Source organism: Didymosphaeria variabile (genome assembly GCF_027946475.1).
Source record: "Didymosphaeria variabile strain IMI 356815 chromosome Unknown scaffold_3, whole genome shotgun sequence".
NCBI classification, from domain to species: Eukaryota; Fungi; Ascomycota; class Dothideomycetes; order Pleosporales; family Didymosphaeriaceae; genus Didymosphaeria; species Didymosphaeria variabile.
This window is the reverse complement of record NW_026611622.1, coordinates 830,356-847,512: the sequence shown is the minus strand read 5'-3', so window position 1 is coordinate 847,512 and position 17,157 is coordinate 830,356. Positions and strand designations below refer to the sequence as shown.

Here is a 17,157-nt window from a genome sequence, read left to right as displayed (position 1 = left end):
CTTTCTTCTTCGAGCCAGAGCTACCTTCTAGCGAAACCCTTTGGTCCCCACCCTTATCTGATTCCGTGAGCTCTAGAATGAATCTTCTTACCGGCACAGAACTATCAGATCCGAGCCTTACCACGTCGCTGGTACATCAAGTGAGCCTCGATCTGATTGCGTACACAGGTACCGCCGGTGCGCATTATCAGATGAATTACCCCCAGATTCGTACTCCGCGGTTGAACAAGCCGAAGACAAGTGAGGTCTTCGGTCCACTGCTCCAACATAAATCCCACCAACGTTTGCTTGCGCTGTGTTCATGCATACGGCCCCTCGGCCCTTGCTTGACCCACCAGCTGTTGCGGTGCGATATCGGTAGCTGGATCTCGGACACGCAGTGCTACCCGACGGTGTACAATCCCGGCAAATGTGGGGTTTATCAGATTTCACGCAATCAGATCCAGACCATCTGGTATCTGAATCAAGCAGTGCTACCCGGTGGTCACCAACACGCATTGTCAATCTCACTAGCGTTAGACATTATCCCTAGATTACATTCATGGTAACCGGTATGATGGACTCGTAGGAAAGATGCGATGCATCCCATAACATGCGATGTCCTACCCCCACTTCAATCCCGCGGAGCGCTGGTTCAGTACTTCCCACTCTCCTTCACTAGACCCTTCTTCTCATTCTCGTCCTTGCTCTTATGACTCCACTCCGGCGCCTCATCCTGGCCTGCATCTTCCTCCTCGTCACCCTCCTCCTTCGTCTTGTGTATCGTCTTCGGATCGTGCTCTGCAGGCGCATATACGGTAATAAGCTCCAGCGGCTGGTCGCCTTTCGTTACAAACTGGTGTTGGGTTCCAGCTGGTACAACGACCACGTCGCCTGCGCTGACTTCCTGGTCTTTGCCTGCCACGGTCGCGAGGCCTTTTCCGGAGGTGAAGAGGAGGATCTGGTCGACGAGGTGGACCTGCAAACACGCCCTGTTAGCACACGCTTTCTATCACTAACAAGTAGCGCTATTGTGACACCAAAATGGAATTGTAGGTGGAAGGTAGGTACAGGGATAGCTCACTTCGTCACCAATCTCTCCGTTGACGGGGACCTCCATGGCCACAATCTGCGAATACAACCCCGTGTGCAGCACCGTCCTGAAATCGCCAAACGCCCTCTTCTCGCTCATCAACCCCTTAAAGTACACTGCCTCGTGCTTGGGCGGCTTGTTCTCCCTGTTTCCCGCCTGCTTATACTCCTGGACCTTGCTTGACTCGGACATCTTTCTCGTGGTGTGGAAGAATGCGGTTTGGTTTGCAAGAGGGATTGCGCGTGGCTTCAAGCTTCGTTGTATGACTTGGGGGAAGCTTTTGAACATGATAGCCTCTGCGGAGATGATGCGACGTGCGTATTTGTACGCTGTCTTACGCTTCGAGATGCGCGCATCTCGCAATGCCGTCACGTCTCTATTACGCACATGGAACGCGTCCAGAGCTCGACTCCGCGTTCGATGACATCACCACACACCACATCCGCTTACACACCACCGCGCGCGAGACCTACCAGCCTTGCGCGACCTCAGACTGGACTAATTAGACGTCTACACAATTGTTAACGGTTTATTAAGTGGCATGGGCATGATAAGTGTTACCTGCTGACCTGACGCCTTGCAATTGTCGATACTGCTCGATCGCCTATTCCTCGTTGTGGTCTTGCTTGCCCTCAACGAAGACGGCATATGCAGCCACTCCTTGAAGTGGAACAACTCATCAGAGTAGTAGTGCATGTGCGGAGTGCGTGTGCAGTCTAGCATCTGCGAGTTGGAGCCATAGGCAGTACTGACAGCGTAGTAACCGAAGCTAGACATGTCGTTTTCGCTGGATATAGATGGAGCGATAGTAGTAGAGGATTGTGTAATATTTACTGATTGCTGAAATGCTGATGCTAGGTATCGAAGGGGAGGAGGAAACTAATATACAATGCAAACATCTCCACCTCCTCTATATGATTCTCGTGACCACAAACGCCGTGGGGAGATGTCGGCATCCTGGTCTGATGGTGTTGCGCGCATCAGTGCTGTACACAGACGGTGGGGTGACCAGCCAAGCGAAAAGTGGCGCCACCACAATGTCAACCCCCAGCAGCAGCAGTCTGCTGACTCCCGCTGTGCACAAGAAAACCGTTCTGCGCTGCAGGAACCCGGGAGGAGCCGAGCGATCTCCTGACTGATATCGCAAAGGAGGTGGCTCGTGATACCTCTGTGCATGCAACCCTTCCACCCATACATTATGAAAAGCGGATTTGAGCATCAGTCCACCACAACGACTGACCACTGAGCAATGCCCCACCGTCCAATGCTCCGTGACGACTCGAAAATGGCTCGTCGTCCACACTACGTGTTTCTCTTCACTCGTTCAGCTTCCTCTTCCTCTGCGGCATCCTCCAACTCCTGCTCGATCTCTTCTACCTCGGTGGGTTTTGGGCTATTGATGTGAGGTTTTGTTTCTCCGCCGCTCAATTGCCACTCCATGAGCTTGCTGAAAGCGCCGTCGGGGTTATTGGAGAGCTCCTGATATGTTCCTTCCTCGGCAACCTGCCCGTCGGCATTAATGCAAATGATGCGGTCGGATCGCTTAATAGTCGAGAGACGATGCGCAATACTAATCGTAGTATTTTTCTCCTGAAGAAGCTTGCCCAATGCTTGATTGACCAAAGTTTCGGATTCAGCGTCCAGAGCACTCGTAGCTTCGTCGAGGATGAGAATATCAGGCTGCTTGATGAGGGCGCGCGCAATGGCTATGCGCTGCTTTTGACCACCTGAGAGTTGAGTACCACGTGCACCAACGTGAGTTTCGAGACCATCAGGCTATCACTGGTCAGCAGAGTCATCTCGCTATTGATGGAATTACACTCACGAAATCGCTGATGAATTGGCAATTAGCCTTGCGAGCGGCTGCGACAATTTCAGCGCGAGTAGCGTTAGGAACACCGTATGCAATATTCTCGGCAACCGTTCCAGAAAACAAGACGGGCTCCTGTCCTACGAAGCCGATCTTTCTCCTCAGCTGCTTCGCATTCAGTGTCGTAATGTCTCGTCCGTCAATCGTGATAGTGCCCTCGGTTGGTACGTAAAAACGGAGCAGTAAGCTAGCTACTGTAGACTTGCCAGCTCCACTGGGTGCGACAATGGCAACGTTGGTACCCTGTTCAATGCGGAAATTGAGATCCTTGAAGATGGGAACGGCAGGCCTCGTAGGATAGCTAAAGCTAACATTCGTGAAAACAATCGGGCCTCTGGCAGACTTGACGGGCAGTCCTTTTGTGGGCGAAATTGTGGGGTTGCGATCCTGCAGTTCGAAAAGTCGGCTGGCAGCTCCAACGCCCTTCATCATCTCACCCCAGAAGCCAGAAAGGCCGACCATGCTAGACCCTGCGTAGGCGGTATACATTAGGAACGATGACAATTCACCAATGGTGATAGCCCCAGACTTGACCATACCGCCTCCGACGTAAAGTACAGCGATGACAGTGAGATTGCCCATGAGACCAGTGACACCAAAGAAGGTGGCAGCAACATAGGCTTCCCTCTTTCCGAGCGCAAAGATCCTCTTGATTTGGCGGTTGTAGCGTCCAGCTTCCTGAACTTCACCAGCGAATGCTTGTGCCGTGCGGACATTGCCCAAGCGCTCTTCAGCAACTTTAGTCAAGGTACCAAGGTTCTTCTGGATCTTTCGGCTGAGATTACGCAATTGCCGTCCAGCAACGAACGCGGAGATTGCTACCAGTGGACCAATAGTTGCGAGAATGCCTGTGAGCTTCAAGCTCACCCAGCCCATCATGGCGAAACCAGCGGCACCAGCCACAATAGAGCGGAGACCGTCTGACAGATTCTGCGTGATGGCCTTTCCAACGATGATAGTATCCGATCCGAGACGAGAGATGAGATCGCCGACCCTGTTCGCATCGAAGAACTCGGCGTTCTGGACAAAGGTCTTGCGATAGAGTTGAGATCGTAGCCGGGCAACAATGCGCTCTCCTACGACTCGGAGAATAATGATGCGACCAAAGTTGCAGGCAGCGCCCGTTGCAAGCACACCCGCCAAGGCAGCGTAGAAAGTGTTGATGTCCAATCCGAAGAGCAGCTCCTTAGAGCCTTCGGGCTGCGTTGCAATATCCAAAATCTTGCCAATAGAGAAAGGTACCGACATGCTTACAGCCGACGACATGAGCAGGAAAACAAACGCCCACCCCAACGTCTTTGCTTCGGGACTCGCAATCTTGATCAGGCGCCACATCTCCTTCATTCCTCCAGCGTTGCCTGCAGTCGCACCCTCCTTCGAGAGCTTTGCGCTCAGGTTGACCTGCGCTGCCGCGGTCGCCTTCTCTGACTTTGCAAAACCCGTGTCCTCTGTTTCGCCTTCGGTCTCTTCTACGTTCATTACGCCTTTCTCCGCCATCTCCTGCTTATATGATTTTCGTGGCCTTGCTGGTGGTTTCGCATCTTGTTTGGCCTCGAGCAGAGCTCTTGACGCGCAGAAAGAGCGGATCGGTTGGTCGAGGCCATTGTTCCGCGTAGTACCCGTCGTCAGACCTGTCAGAGCAGGCCGTGAAGGCGTTGGCGCCGGGATGAGGCTTCGTGTGCGCGAGAGGATGGGAGATTTGGATGACGATGTAAAAGAACGCGATATCGCGGGCGACGCGGTGGGTATCCGGGGTTGTATCTGGGCGAAGAGAGCTCCGTTGCCGGCACCGTGCCAGGCCCTCGCGGTGAAAGTCATTGAGCTGCGCATGCCGCTCAAATGGCGGTAGAAAGGGCTCTACCTGCTGCAGAATTGGATGAGAGAACGCGCAGAAACATGCGACATATTTGTTTGTTGAAAGACGCGAAAGTTACGACGAGGGGTCGGTCGTAGGAGAGCTCCGAGCAGATTCTCGGTGAAAATACGGGATGATGACGAGCTGATTGAGCCGCGGGACCAACCGGCGTCGGATTCAGACACGTCAAAGCGCCGATGCTTGACGCGCTATCTCTTATTGACGCGTTGTAGAGATCGTAAATATATCGTCGAATTCATGAGAGAAAGCTTCTGCAATCTACTTCAATTGAAGTAGGCTTTGGAGAGGACGCTGTGATTGGCGAGCTCGGCATGCCAACCTGCTTTTTCTGCTACCTTGTGGAAGGTACGACTACCACTCCTCCCACAAACATGCGCGTGTAGTTGCAGAGGGAAACTCCTACGTACAATGACCTTGGGACTCTTCCTCGACAAACACATGCAAAAGGTACCAAAACTTCTAGCATGAGGTCGCGCGAGCGCTTTGATAATTAGGCACAGCCACAGCTATGACTGTTCACACTCTTCCATTCCATCTCGACTCATCTTTCGTCAAACTTCCTGTCCCATATTTAGTATCCCTCGCGCTGTTTTTTTGAATGATATATTCCTGATAGAAAGCCTCTCACTCACGTCAACATCGTCATTCAACAGACAATGGCTAGAACAATACACCTCGAAGGCACCACCCTCGAAGGAGGCGGCCAACTCCTTCGCCTAGCAACCTGCCTCTCAACACTGACCTCCACACCCATCAGCATCACCAATATCCGGGGCAAGCGTTCTGGTGGCGGCGGCCTCAAAGCGCAACATCTCACATCCGTGCAGTGGCTGGGCACTGCCTCCAACGCCCGCATATCTGGCGCCGAATTAAAGAGCAAGGAGATCACGTTCACGCCCGGAAGTCGAAGCACGAGTGGACTAAAGTGGCGAAATGGAGGCGACGTGCACATTAAGCAGAATACGCCTGGTAGCGTCAACTTGGTGTTACAGGCGGTGCTGCCATGCATGTTGTTTGCCAATCTCGGCAGCGAGGACGCAGAAGTGGATGAAAAGGTCAGGGTGAAGATAACAGGAGGCACGAATGTTTCGAACTCACCGAGTTGTGATTACATCGAGCAAGTCCTGGTTCCTATGCTGTCACTCATTGGCATCCCACCCATCGAAACGCACATTCATTCAAGAGGCTGGTCGCAGGGCGGCGCGACACTAGGAAGCGTCACCTATATCCTCACGCCACTAAGAAAACCGCTCCCAGCCTTCCAGCTTTTAGATCGAGGAGATGTGCAGAGCGTTCGAGCAACGATATTAGCGCCGATAGATACAGAGCAGCAGTTCCGTGACGAGCTGGACGTCATGTTCGAGCGACTGGAGGCGAAAATCTTTGGGAGCAGGGAGCCCAATGTGGACATCACTTTCGAGGACTCGAAGCATGAGAAGAGATATTACCTTCTGTTGGTAGCTACTACTACTACTGGAATCAGACTCGGCCGCGACTGGTTATATGACCGTAGTATGAGGGGTGTCAAAACTGATACAGTGATCTCAAGCATAGTCAAAAAAGTAACTGACGATCTTATCGAGGAGATTGAACACGCTGGGTGCGTGGACGAGCATATGCGGGATCAGCTTGTGGTGTTCCAAGCGCTGGCTGTAGGGAAGAGCAATGTGTACGGTGGAAAGAGGAAAGAAGTGCTTGTCGAGCCCAGCTTGCACGCGAAGACTGCTCATTGGGTCGCGAAAGAAGTCATCAATGTCCACTTCGACGACAGTGGTGGTTGTAAGGGACTCGGGTTCGGCGCTGATGCTGAGGGAAGTACAGAACATGCGATCACGGAGAATGTAGGAGAAGGTTTGGAGAAGCTGGAAATTACTGGAGACTGATCGCGCAATATTCAGAAGAGGTCGATTCGCTCAGTTGAGACCAGTGTCGAGCAGTACAAGCAGCGACAGTGAAAGATTGTGACAGAAGAAAAAACATTGCATGAACGTCTAATCTTCTGGGTTTGCTCGACTCATCAAGACAACCTATCAACGTAATTTTGCAGCATGTTCCTCATGCATCTTGCCCTTTCAGCCGCGGTACTCCCCAGCCCTGTGCCGCCTTGCTGCAGTAAGTACATCATAATGCATCTCCCCCACGAATGCCTAGCACGCCAGCAGCCTGCGGATTACCACATGCGACCATATGTGATATGGCTATACAACGCCTATCCGGGGTTTCGAGCACGAGGCCATCTCTGCCAACGCCAGGCCGCCGTGCATACGCAGGGGAAGACGTCAAGACATGGGTTTAATCCTTCAATGATGTCGACTTGCAGATTGATATCCAAGTCCATTATCTGACTGGACAATGATACTCCTTATTCTTGAAACCGAAACTGCGAGAACATCCTTACTTCCTGTGATGCTTGGCACGGTGTTGGAGGAGAAGATAGTCTGCCGAGTATCCGCTTTGCACATCTACGGCAGTACCGCGGAGAGACTCGCGACCATCTCGAAAATCAAAGCTACTTTGGGGGGGCCACGAGCTTGAGACAAGATACTATGTATGCATTTGGCCGAACGTATTCTTGTCAATCTTTCTATAGTGTCCGTACTCTCCACTCAGTTTCGTTATCGTGATGCCTCATAGGCTTACAAGATCTGGAAACTTAGGTTCTGATAACCGAGCTCCTGATAACTGAGCTCCGGTCAAGCAGTCTGGTGCATATACGCAAGCGATCGCTACGGATAGGCCTCACTGTTCGGGACGACCCACTTACCCGATCTTATCTGTTGTACCCTCTGTAGCACGACAGCAGTGAAAGCTCCACTGATCTCCACACCCCGCCTACCAAAATCGACATCTGCCTTCGACTTTCCAGACATGATCACCGACCACTGTGGAGATGCATGTAAAGCGACAGTTTCACAACTCGCAATTGAAGAAGTTGATGTGCGCGCGGCAGGCGCGCTGCAACTCTATCATCAAGGCGCTACCTCGGCGGAGTACTCAAGTATGAGGTCACGATGCAGCAACGCAGGGCTCCATGTCCTGCAGCGCTACGTTAGCGTACGCAGCTAGCAGTACACAGTACTCACTGTGGGGTCCCGTACGACCATCACGGTGAAGGGCACCTTGCATGGTTAGTGAAGAGCGGTTCGGCGATTATCTCGAGTAGTGCGTGGGTTGCGCACATTCGAGGTGACACATAGGTGCGGGAGTCGAAAGTCGAAAGACGCACATAGGTATCGGTGGACTCAATGATAGCGAAAGGCATGCCATTTGCGCACGATGCGTCTGTAAATGCAATGTAAATGCTCACACCCCAACACCGCCCAATGCAATGCACGTATGCAACTTTCTCGATAGTAAGAGCCAAAAGCACCGCAGAAATGCCCAATATGCGATGCGACGAAGCAACCAACGCCATGAAATGCCACAATAAATCAGATCTCACTCACGCGCCGAAACGCCGCCCAATGCAAATGATGTCCCATCTTGTGACCCCCAAACTCCCTCTTGTGTAACATTCTTCCTCCTTGTGTGTGCGTCCCATGATCACAATCTTGACTTTTCCACAACCTCGGAGCGAACGCGTGATCGCGAAGACCTGCGTCGTTCGGCACCGTCTTTGCTCTTTTTTACTTTGGTGCGACGGAGCACCGGCATGTCGTCCTCCTCTGATTCCGACTCGTCTACGGTGAATAGGTCTGGGCTCGGCTCCCTCCATGAGTGACGATGGCCTGATAGAGTCCGTGAGTATCGCCGGCGGTTGCGCCGTATGAGGAGCTCTTGTGCGCGACCGCGAGTGGGTTCGGTAATGGTGATCCTGGGCGTTGCGATTTGCGTGACCACATGGGGTGTGTCGTTAAGGCGATCGTCTTCCAGCTGCATGAAGGACTCATCGTCCTCGTCCAAGCTTGAGAGCGTCGGGACATGGTAACGGCTGTGCAGCTGGGTGTGGTTGCCTTTGACATAGCGAGCCCACTTGTCGGCCACGTTGGACTTGAACTTTGAGGCCTTGGTAGCGCGAGGTCCATCAGAAACGAAGATGCCTGCGCTCAGCGACATTGGGTCGTAGGGGTCATCCTCTTCCGCGAGTGGTGTCAAGAAGTGCGCGAAGGGTTCCTCATCGATGTCGGGAAGATCATTCACAGACTGTGGAGAATAGTCGAGGTTGTCGACACAGGGAGGGAATGAGTAAGACCTCGAGCTCTGGCTGTGTCTGAGGTAGGATGGCATGGCTGACCGGATGTATTTGACTGATCTGAGGTAGGCTTGATGTACGAGATGGCGCTTGCTCAACCTGAACGACAGTATGAACACTCTAAAAGCTTTTGCTCTTGTCCGGCCCGGCGCCGGTTGATACCTGAGGCAGTAACGCGTCGGAACCTGGAAGGATCGACGGTGCTGTAGCGACGGAGGATTAAGTAGGCCAGCAGGGTGGGAAAGACTGGAAAGAGGTACACGCGGCGGGGTTATATACGTGACTCTTGCATACGGCCTCTGAAGAGCCGCGTGTTGTTATCACCGTGGCGCAGTGGACTCGTAGTAGGCGGAGGGTGATGAATCATAAACTGAGACAAGAGGTGGTGCCTATCCGTTGCCTAATGGGAGGAATGGCAAGACTGACTGAGCAAAATGGAGGTTACCTGTCCGATGTTCTATATAGACCATCGGCGCAATGAGAACCCACGGGGGGATGCATCTAGTGGTTATATAGACACCGAAGTGGATTATCAGCGGCTCATGCAAGCCCATATTCGTGCGACCTGCACGATGCAGCCACCCTACTAGCGGAAGTCGACGGAAAGCTTAGTTCAGCGTGGACGCGTTGAGGGCAAAATTCCAAGGTAAGGAGGGATGGTGACAAGCCGCGTGGGGATTGGGTCGACACATGACGGCTAGGAGTCGGTCTGATGGTGTGCTGAGAGAGGCTGGTGATGGGTCGGCTGTAGTCATATGCAGCCTTCGCGGTCATCCCTGCGCACCCGCCAGTCGCACGCCGCACACTGGCCACACTATGTCCGCGGCGCTGCAGCGCAGACGGCCCTTAATGCAGGCCATGGTGATCGCCGAAGCAGGGGCTGGCGCGGGTGTCTAGTAATTGAAAGAGCAGCATCGCAGAGCGTGATGGCATCGCAGACTCAACTCGGCGAAATTAGCGGGGCATAGGCGGGGCATGCAACCACGATGCCTTCACCACCTCGATTGCATCCCAGCCTCACTTCAACAAGTCTTGGCTCGTTCGCACTATGCGTCCCAATACTCCTCGTTCGCTTCAGTTGCTCACGGCTGAGTACCAGTGGACCACCTTCCCCCATAGAGCTTGACGGCTGCGCACAGCGTGAACGCTAGTTTGGTAGGTGTTCCTCCCCATTCGTGCACTGCTCCATGTTTCGAGTCACATTTGCGCGCCTTGTGCGGCGCAGCCAATATGTTTCAAACCGCGCAATCATCCTATACACCATTCCGAGCTTTAGGGCCACTGCTGAGAACAAAGCATCACCTGAAGACCGCCAAAGCCATGTGGTTGCGACTACAGTAAGGAGATTTTACTCTCGACCCTGGACCGCTGTGTCATCAGAGAGCACGAGGTATCCATTTAGCTTTTGCGGAGTGCGCGTCCGAGCCAACCGCCACCTCGTCTTCTCCTACGATAGCCTTTTTGCGACTACTGCCTCACAGCTTCTTACCACCATAACCACCGCTAGATCCATTTCGGTGCCTTGTAGGCGTAAGAGGGCAACGATCGGTGTCGCTTACCACCCCACACCATTCCTCTTCAGCCAGCTTAGGAGAGTCACCGCCTGATTGCGAGGCTATCTCCGGTGTATTCGTGTCGTGGGAAGCGCGATCCGGTTTCCAGAATCGAGGGTCCTGCGGTGAGAACTCTATCATTGTGTCACCTGCAGGCCTTCGTCCCCTGCATTTCGGTGTGCTCCGACTGGAGAATTCAGCCAACCCCATATCGAGTGTGGATTTCAGTGCAAAGATGGAGGCCTCTTCACATGCTTACAAGGCATGACCATCTCGCTTATCAGCACTCAATATAGAATCTTCTTTGGGGAATATGGCGTCTGAGCATGTTCGCAGCCCGTCTGGACCGCCTTACGCGGACTTCAGGTCGTCCATTGTCAGCTCAGCAAGCCACGACACCACCCTCTTAGGAAGCCTTCACCTCATTGTAGGATTTGCCACCGTATACACATTGACCGATTGCGCAATCGATGTTGTTATCTATGTTGCAGCGATATGCGAGAGCTTGACAGGTAAGTCACGCGTGAAAAACGTTTCCAAGGTTCTTAGAGCAGTGCGTTGGGCTAAAGGACGTTCTCAGAAGTTGCGCAACGCCCAATAGACGAGGAGATCCTTGCTTGTCGACCAGATTGACAACTTCCAAGTTTTCTACATCGACAACAACATCCCAGTCGACCTGATGCCCGACAGCATCTCCACGTCTCCACCCGCAAAATTTCTCATTAGTTGAAGGAGTCTTCAAAGCTTGAAGCATACGGTTGATACTCCGTTCTGTTTCTTTGGATATCTGGAATTGAGGCTCTCACCGCCACGTACCGCCGATCTGCGCTAGTTTACAGATCGGAGACTACCCCACGGTTGATCCCCACTACCATTGCGAGAGCACCAACAGTTCGCTGTCAATCTAAAAAAGTCTGACAGTTAACGACATCTGTAGCACGACTTGAAACCAGGATAGTCCTGTCTCAGGTTACGCTTCGGAGCGGATTCGTGTTGTCAATCTACCGGCTTGAGCCTCGGTACCTGCTTGCGATCCCTCCAAAACGGGACACCGGACACCGGACACCGGCCACCGAATAGCGACCGACCCGTACTCGACGATTGCATCCAGCGGTGAAGTGCTGGCAGATTTTTGGTTCATTCGCTCCGATACGACTCCGCATCAACTCTCGGTATGTCAGATTCGCCGTCAACCGTGTGTTAAGTATATGCGATATCGGTTTTAACACATAAATGAGGCGGGGAAAACTGTTACATCGCAGGACATAAGAGTTGCGACAAGGGTTGTAGGAGGGGTCATCTTGCAGCACGATAGCGGTGAGGAGCATGATCTGGGCACAATCGCTATGTAATCATCTAACCCATTAGACTAGGTACTTACTTCTTACGTTCCATTGGCGGGCTGCTCATATACCTCCCCATCGATGGTCGTTGTAAGTGTACCGGTTGCGTTGAAAATATTCAACATCGCGTCGATTTGCAAATGGAACCCATCGAGGCTGGTCTTCTTCGACGCAGTGACCACACCAGTCTCTTCAAGGTCTGAATACCAGTCCACCAAGGTGTTCCATGGATTCGGCCATAGGATCGTACTTTTTGCATTCTCCCACCCGTTCAGCAGATATCCTTCCACATCGGCGTAGTCGGTATAGTTGACAGCTACAGTGTCAAAGCTTCCAGACTGGTCTCCAGTTGAGTTAGAAAGCTCGACATGAGCAACGCCAGAGAGCTTGCCGCGAAGAAGGTACTCGCCAGCACTAGGCCCACGTGTAGTGTTGGGTAAAGGTGTGCCCGGAGGGAAAGGTGTGGCCCAGGGCAGTTGATCGGGTACGTCAAATACTGGTGGCGCTGCTTGAGGTGTTCGGCTTGTCAATTTGGCGAGCATAAGTCTGTACTCACGCTGACCCTGTGTTGTTGGCACCGGACAAGGGAGAGGATTTGCACCTCCGCACTCGCGTCCCGTGACAATGGCTTGCCAGTACACAATCTTTGTACCATCGCGCGAGAATGCCGGGTCTGCGCGAGCGTTCCAGTTTGGGTCGTTTACTGCACCATTACTTCCATCTCCTTCAGCATTGACATGCTGGCCGAAGTAATCTCCTCGATCACCGTATCCGTCAATAAGGATCGGATTGAAGAATCGTCTGTTCCCATTGTTACGGGTAGATGCTGCCACGGTCACAGTGACAAGATCAATCAAGGGTGGGACGTGACGCATGCCGGACATGAACATTTGGCGGTTGGTCCCACGTGTGTCCAAAGCAATAATCCACTTGTTGTCGGCAGAGAATGATATCGGGTCGGTGTATTCCGGATGCTCGGTCAAGCGACGGACAGCCCCAGTGACGACATGCACAGCCGAAACATCTATGTTGTTGGCTTCATATGTTTCGCCAATGTAAACAATCTCGTCGCCTGTTCCAGAAAAGCCACGCAGTTCGCCGACTAAGATGACGTCGTCATGGAATTTGAGTTCACCGTCTTCCGCGGTAAGGCGCTCACTGCGACTCGGATCACGTAGCAGATTGACATCAACCAGCTCGTAACGCGGGGCCAAAACTTTGCCGGTTGTGGGACTAGGATTGAACTGAAGACGACCGAAGAAGGTGTTTTGTCCTCCCGAACTCGTGAACGAGCTGAAGCCCAGATGGGTGTCATCGGGATGAAGACGCAGTTCGCGCGGCGCACCGTTCACTTCTGTGCCGTTTTCGATGGTCGCCCAGTATATTGGGTAGATAAAGATTTCCTCAGGCGTGCAGTCATCGTCGGCCAGCTGGTGCCCATTGCAATCAAGAATGCTAATTCCAGAGTCAGCAATATGATGGAGGTTCAGGCTGGATGAACTTACTTATGACCCCACAGCGCCTTGTCACCACTGCGAAACACGTGCGGGTAGTCTGTTTGAGGGTCTCGCGACTGCTGCTGTTTTTCAGGAACGCCGCAGCTGAGACACTTCCAAGAATCCCCATTGGTGAACGTCGCTCCATCAGCCTTGACCAATATCACCTGTGCTCCATCGTAGATACTCGCGGGATGAGGCGGTGCAGGTGCGCCCGCAAACATAACAGTTACGATAACGTTGTTCCCGTCGGTCGTGAAATCACCCGCTTGGAATGCGGAGTCGCCTAGCCCTCGGAGGATACACCCTGTGCCCCGGGGGTTGACGTCTAGGGTGCAAGATCCCGTGTCATTGCTGGGAGCCACGGGCGGCAGCGGAAGTTCAATCACCTCGATAGGCTCCGGGGCAGGAGGTGGAGGGAGATCAGAGTCAAGAACGCTCGTTGCTGGGAAGGCGGTAGCGCTAGCAGCAAAGAGCGCCAGCGAAGAAGTAGCGAAGTGCATATTGCCGGGCCAGAGACAAATGAGCACTGCAATGAGAGCGGCTGCGATAGGGATAGAAGTGTAGACGACCAGTCTCCCTTTATAACTCTTTGCTGCCTCTGCATGTGCGGTTCGATATTGACGGTATGGTGGAAACCGAGAACTATTGAATTTTTCATTAAGACACCCTTGTGGATGCCCTGTCATGGTGCAACTGTCCGTTGTTGGAGCACAACGGCGAGGGATCTTCGATCTCTGCGCGGGGCCCCAGATTTCCGTACCCATGAGCTGTTTAGCCATGTATTATGCAGGCCCGATCAAATCATGGGGTACAGATCATAGAAGACCTGAATAAGTGAGTCGAATTGAATAATCGGGAGTCCAGTGTCTCGCGAGATGACTTTGGGTATGCCACTCGCTGCCAAGTGCCGGGTTGTAATTGTGTTCAACGAACACTTCGAACGGCCTTACAACTTTCCTCACATTGCCGTGAAGCCTGTCGCGGCGTCTCCATGACAGCGCTTTGGCCGAGGTGTGTAGGTAGGCTAGCTTTATATGGGTAGGTCTACTTGCGTAGCGGACGACGCGGAAGTTGTTTCGGAAGTATCGTCCAATCACAGCGTATCTAATACGACGTATCGAATACGAAGCGTTGAATACGCCTATACGAGTCGATACGCGCAAGCATTCCAGTGTTTTGGAGAACCGGGAGTTACACTTGACCATTCATGGCTGCGTCAATAATTTAACTAATGTTCTATGACCTGTTCCCGGTATCTGTGCAAGCTGGATTCCTGCAAATAGATTGGTAATGCCCTTTCTAGGGGAGAGACCACGCCGAGTTCCCATCTACCAGGGTCGGTCTGATATGGGCATAGGAAAGTAAGACCGTTACCTTTGTCCTGATGAGTTCAAAAGAGATCCTGAGAAGGTGTATCGTGTAGCTAACGTGAGCTTGGTATCGTATGTCATTGGAGAGAGCATGTCGTCCGGATTATGGAAGCCACTCGCATTTGAAACAAGTTGACGTTGTCATCGCGATTGCACCAGTGGCGTGATCAAACTTGTGGTAGAGAAGGAACATGAACAACCTAAGCCTAATAGCCACCCCCGACAGCTGACTGCAGGCCATATGGAGCCTTCACGTGATCTGGTCCGTCCTCGCTCGCCTTTCCTAGTGCTTTCTCCAAACGCTCGCCGATCTCCTTATGAACTTTCGCAAACATTTCTAGCCTCGGTTAGCACGTAGTCTTACAAGTGTTTTTGCTGAACTTACTGATCGTCTCCTTCTGTACCTCCGGCAATGCCTTGCCTACATGGCCGCTTAGGTTGCCAATGAATAGCTCATCGTCGCCGCTGTCTTTCAAGAGATTCCACATGTCAAGCGCCTGCACCCAGTCATCGTCCTCAACATTGGATGTATAGTTCGACACCTTGCCCACCCATTCATCATGAGTCACATCGTTGGGCTTGATGCTCTTGATCTTCCGAAATGACGAACGCACGTAATCGGGGTCGGCACCGTAATTACCGTCGTATCGCGCGGGACCGTCGCGCTGGTATGGATTGTACACGTATTGTGCCTTGTTACAAGGCAGCTGTTGGTAATTCGGTCCTACGCGGTAGCGCGCAGCGTCGGGGTACGAGAACATACGGGCTTGCAGCATCAAGTCTGCAGAGGGACCGATACCTGGAATCATATTGGAGGGGGAGAAGGCGGCTTGTTCGATGTCCTGGAAGAAATTCTCGGGGTTCTTGTTCAGTGTGAGTTTGCCGACGGGAATGAGAGGGTAATCTTTGTGAGGCCAGATCTTCGTATCGTCGAAGATGTTCCAGCGGTAGGTCTCAGCTTCCTTGGGGTCCATAATCTGCAGATTAAGCGTCCAGACAGGGTAGTCGCCGTTCTCGATCGCGTTGTACATGTCTTTCACGTGATAATCTGGCTCTTGACCTGCAAGCTTCCCAGCCTCTTCGGTCTTCAAGTTCTCGATCTTCTCCGGCTTCCAATGCATCTTAACATATTTGAATGTGCCATCGTCCACTTTTCCAAACTTGAAAGTATGCACGCCGAACCCGTTGATGTGTCTCAAACTGGCGGGAACGCCGCGTTGGCCGAAGAGCTGCATCAAACAATGCGCGCCCTCTTGGTTGTTGTTGTGAAAGTCCCAAAACATCGAAGCGTCAGGTACGTTCGTCTGCGGGTGACGCTTATGAGAACGGTTCAGGGAGGGGAACTTGATGGGGTCGCGGACAAAGAACACAGGTAGGTCGTTTCCCACAAAATCATAATTGCCCTGCTCGGTAAACATCTTCAGGGCGAAGCCACGGATGTCGCGAACCGTGTCTGGAAATCCCTTCTCTCCGCTTGTTGTCGAGATACGTGCAAGGACCTTTGTCTTCTTACCCACTTCGGAGAAGATGCATGCTGAAGTTATGTCGGTGATATCCTTGGTGCATTCGAACTCTCCCCAGGCGCCAGCAGCTTTGGCATGCACGACGCTGCTGCAATTAGCGAATGATGGAGATATTAGCAGTTTTAAGAGCTCACCGCTCTGGTATCCGCTCTCGTGGGAAGTGGGCGAGTGTCTCAATAAGCTGCGTGTCTTCTAGCAAAGCGAGGCTACCGCCGCGAACCTTAGGGCCTTGGAGGACCAGTTGTGTTGTCGGATCCGCAAGAGGACGCCCTGAAATATAAATTAGTGCTTGCATTGGGTAGAGGTAGGCGTGCGTGTCACCTTCGGCGGAAGTGTAAATGGGCTCATCGTCTCCGCGTTGGTTCTACACATGCATCGTATTAGCACTACATGTAGGTCAGAGACACTGAGAGATCCATACCGGGCAGGCCATGTTGTATACGTTGTATGGAGCTAAATAACAAAATCCTAGTGGTGAAGTTTCCAACGGCTATCTGGGCACTCCACTGCCTCTTATGTTGCCTGCCGTACAGGCGGCGTTTTGGTATGATTGCATCATGGATGCCTCATCGTCATGATGTATGTGAAAAAAAGAGCCCACTGCTACATGGGTGTAGGTACCGCATGCTCACAATAGGCAGGCATGCCATTGGCCGAGCTTACCCACAACATTCCGGCATGGTCCCTCGAGTCTTGACAAGTATTTCGGCACCACCGTTCCATATTTAAAGGCTGGACCATTTCTGATTACACATGGAAAGAAAAAGAAAGGCGTAATTCTGATGTGGGCCGCGAAGTTTGGATGACAGAGGATGACGATCACAGCAGCTGCCGTTGGCTTGGGTGCCTGGCTGGTTTC

General features: G+C 52.5%; 6 protein-coding genes across 6 annotated transcripts; 1 reads left to right on the top strand and 5 right to left on the bottom strand.

Annotated features, from left to right (window-relative positions):
- Positions 1-634: 634 nt before the first annotated feature.
- On the bottom strand, positions 635-1,849 carry N0V89_003631 (uncharacterized protein; the record flags this gene model as incomplete). Its single annotated transcript, XM_056212429.1, has 3 exons — positions 635-958; positions 1,064-1,411; positions 1,634-1,849. The coding sequence occupies 3 exons, from the start codon at positions 1,847-1,849 to the stop codon at positions 635-637; spliced, it is 888 nt and encodes a 295-aa protein (XP_056072737.1).
- A 525-nt stretch (positions 1,850-2,374) lies between these two features.
- MDL1 (ATP-binding cassette permease mdl1) lies at positions 2,375-4,760 on the bottom strand (the record flags this gene model as incomplete). The annotated part of the gene is made up of 2 exons (XM_056212428.1): positions 2,375-2,848; positions 2,898-4,760. 2 exons carry the CDS (start codon positions 4,758-4,760, stop codon positions 2,375-2,377), a joined length of 2,337 nt encoding a protein of 778 aa, XP_056072736.1.
- A 714-nt stretch (positions 4,761-5,474) lies between these two features.
- Positions 5,475-6,701, top strand: N0V89_003629 (uncharacterized protein; the record flags this gene model as incomplete). The annotated part of the gene is made up of 1 exon (XM_056212427.1): positions 5,475-6,701. The coding sequence occupies one exon, from the start codon at positions 5,475-5,477 to the stop codon at positions 6,699-6,701; it is 1,227 nt and encodes a 408-aa protein (XP_056072735.1).
- Positions 6,702-8,361: 1,660 nt separating this feature from the next.
- Positions 8,362-9,045, bottom strand: N0V89_003628 (uncharacterized protein; the record flags this gene model as incomplete). The annotated part of the gene is made up of 1 exon (XM_056212426.1): positions 8,362-9,045. One exon carries the CDS (start codon positions 9,043-9,045, stop codon positions 8,362-8,364), a length of 684 nt encoding a protein of 227 aa, XP_056072734.1.
- Positions 9,046-11,947: 2,902 nt separating this feature from the next.
- Positions 11,948-13,905, bottom strand: N0V89_003627 (uncharacterized protein; the record flags this gene model as incomplete). The annotated part of the gene is made up of 2 exons (XM_056212425.1): positions 11,948-13,361; positions 13,412-13,905. The coding sequence occupies 2 exons, from the start codon at positions 13,903-13,905 to the stop codon at positions 11,948-11,950; spliced, it is 1,908 nt and encodes a 635-aa protein (XP_056072733.1).
- Positions 13,906-14,981: 1,076 nt separating this feature from the next.
- On the bottom strand, positions 14,982-16,731 carry CAT1 (catalase A; the record flags this gene model as incomplete). The annotated part of the gene is made up of 4 exons (XM_056212424.1): positions 14,982-15,112; positions 15,161-16,383; positions 16,433-16,662; positions 16,720-16,731. The coding sequence occupies 4 exons, from the start codon at positions 16,729-16,731 to the stop codon at positions 14,982-14,984; spliced, it is 1,596 nt and encodes a 531-aa protein (XP_056072732.1).
- Between the last annotated feature and the right edge of the window lie 426 nt (positions 16,732-17,157).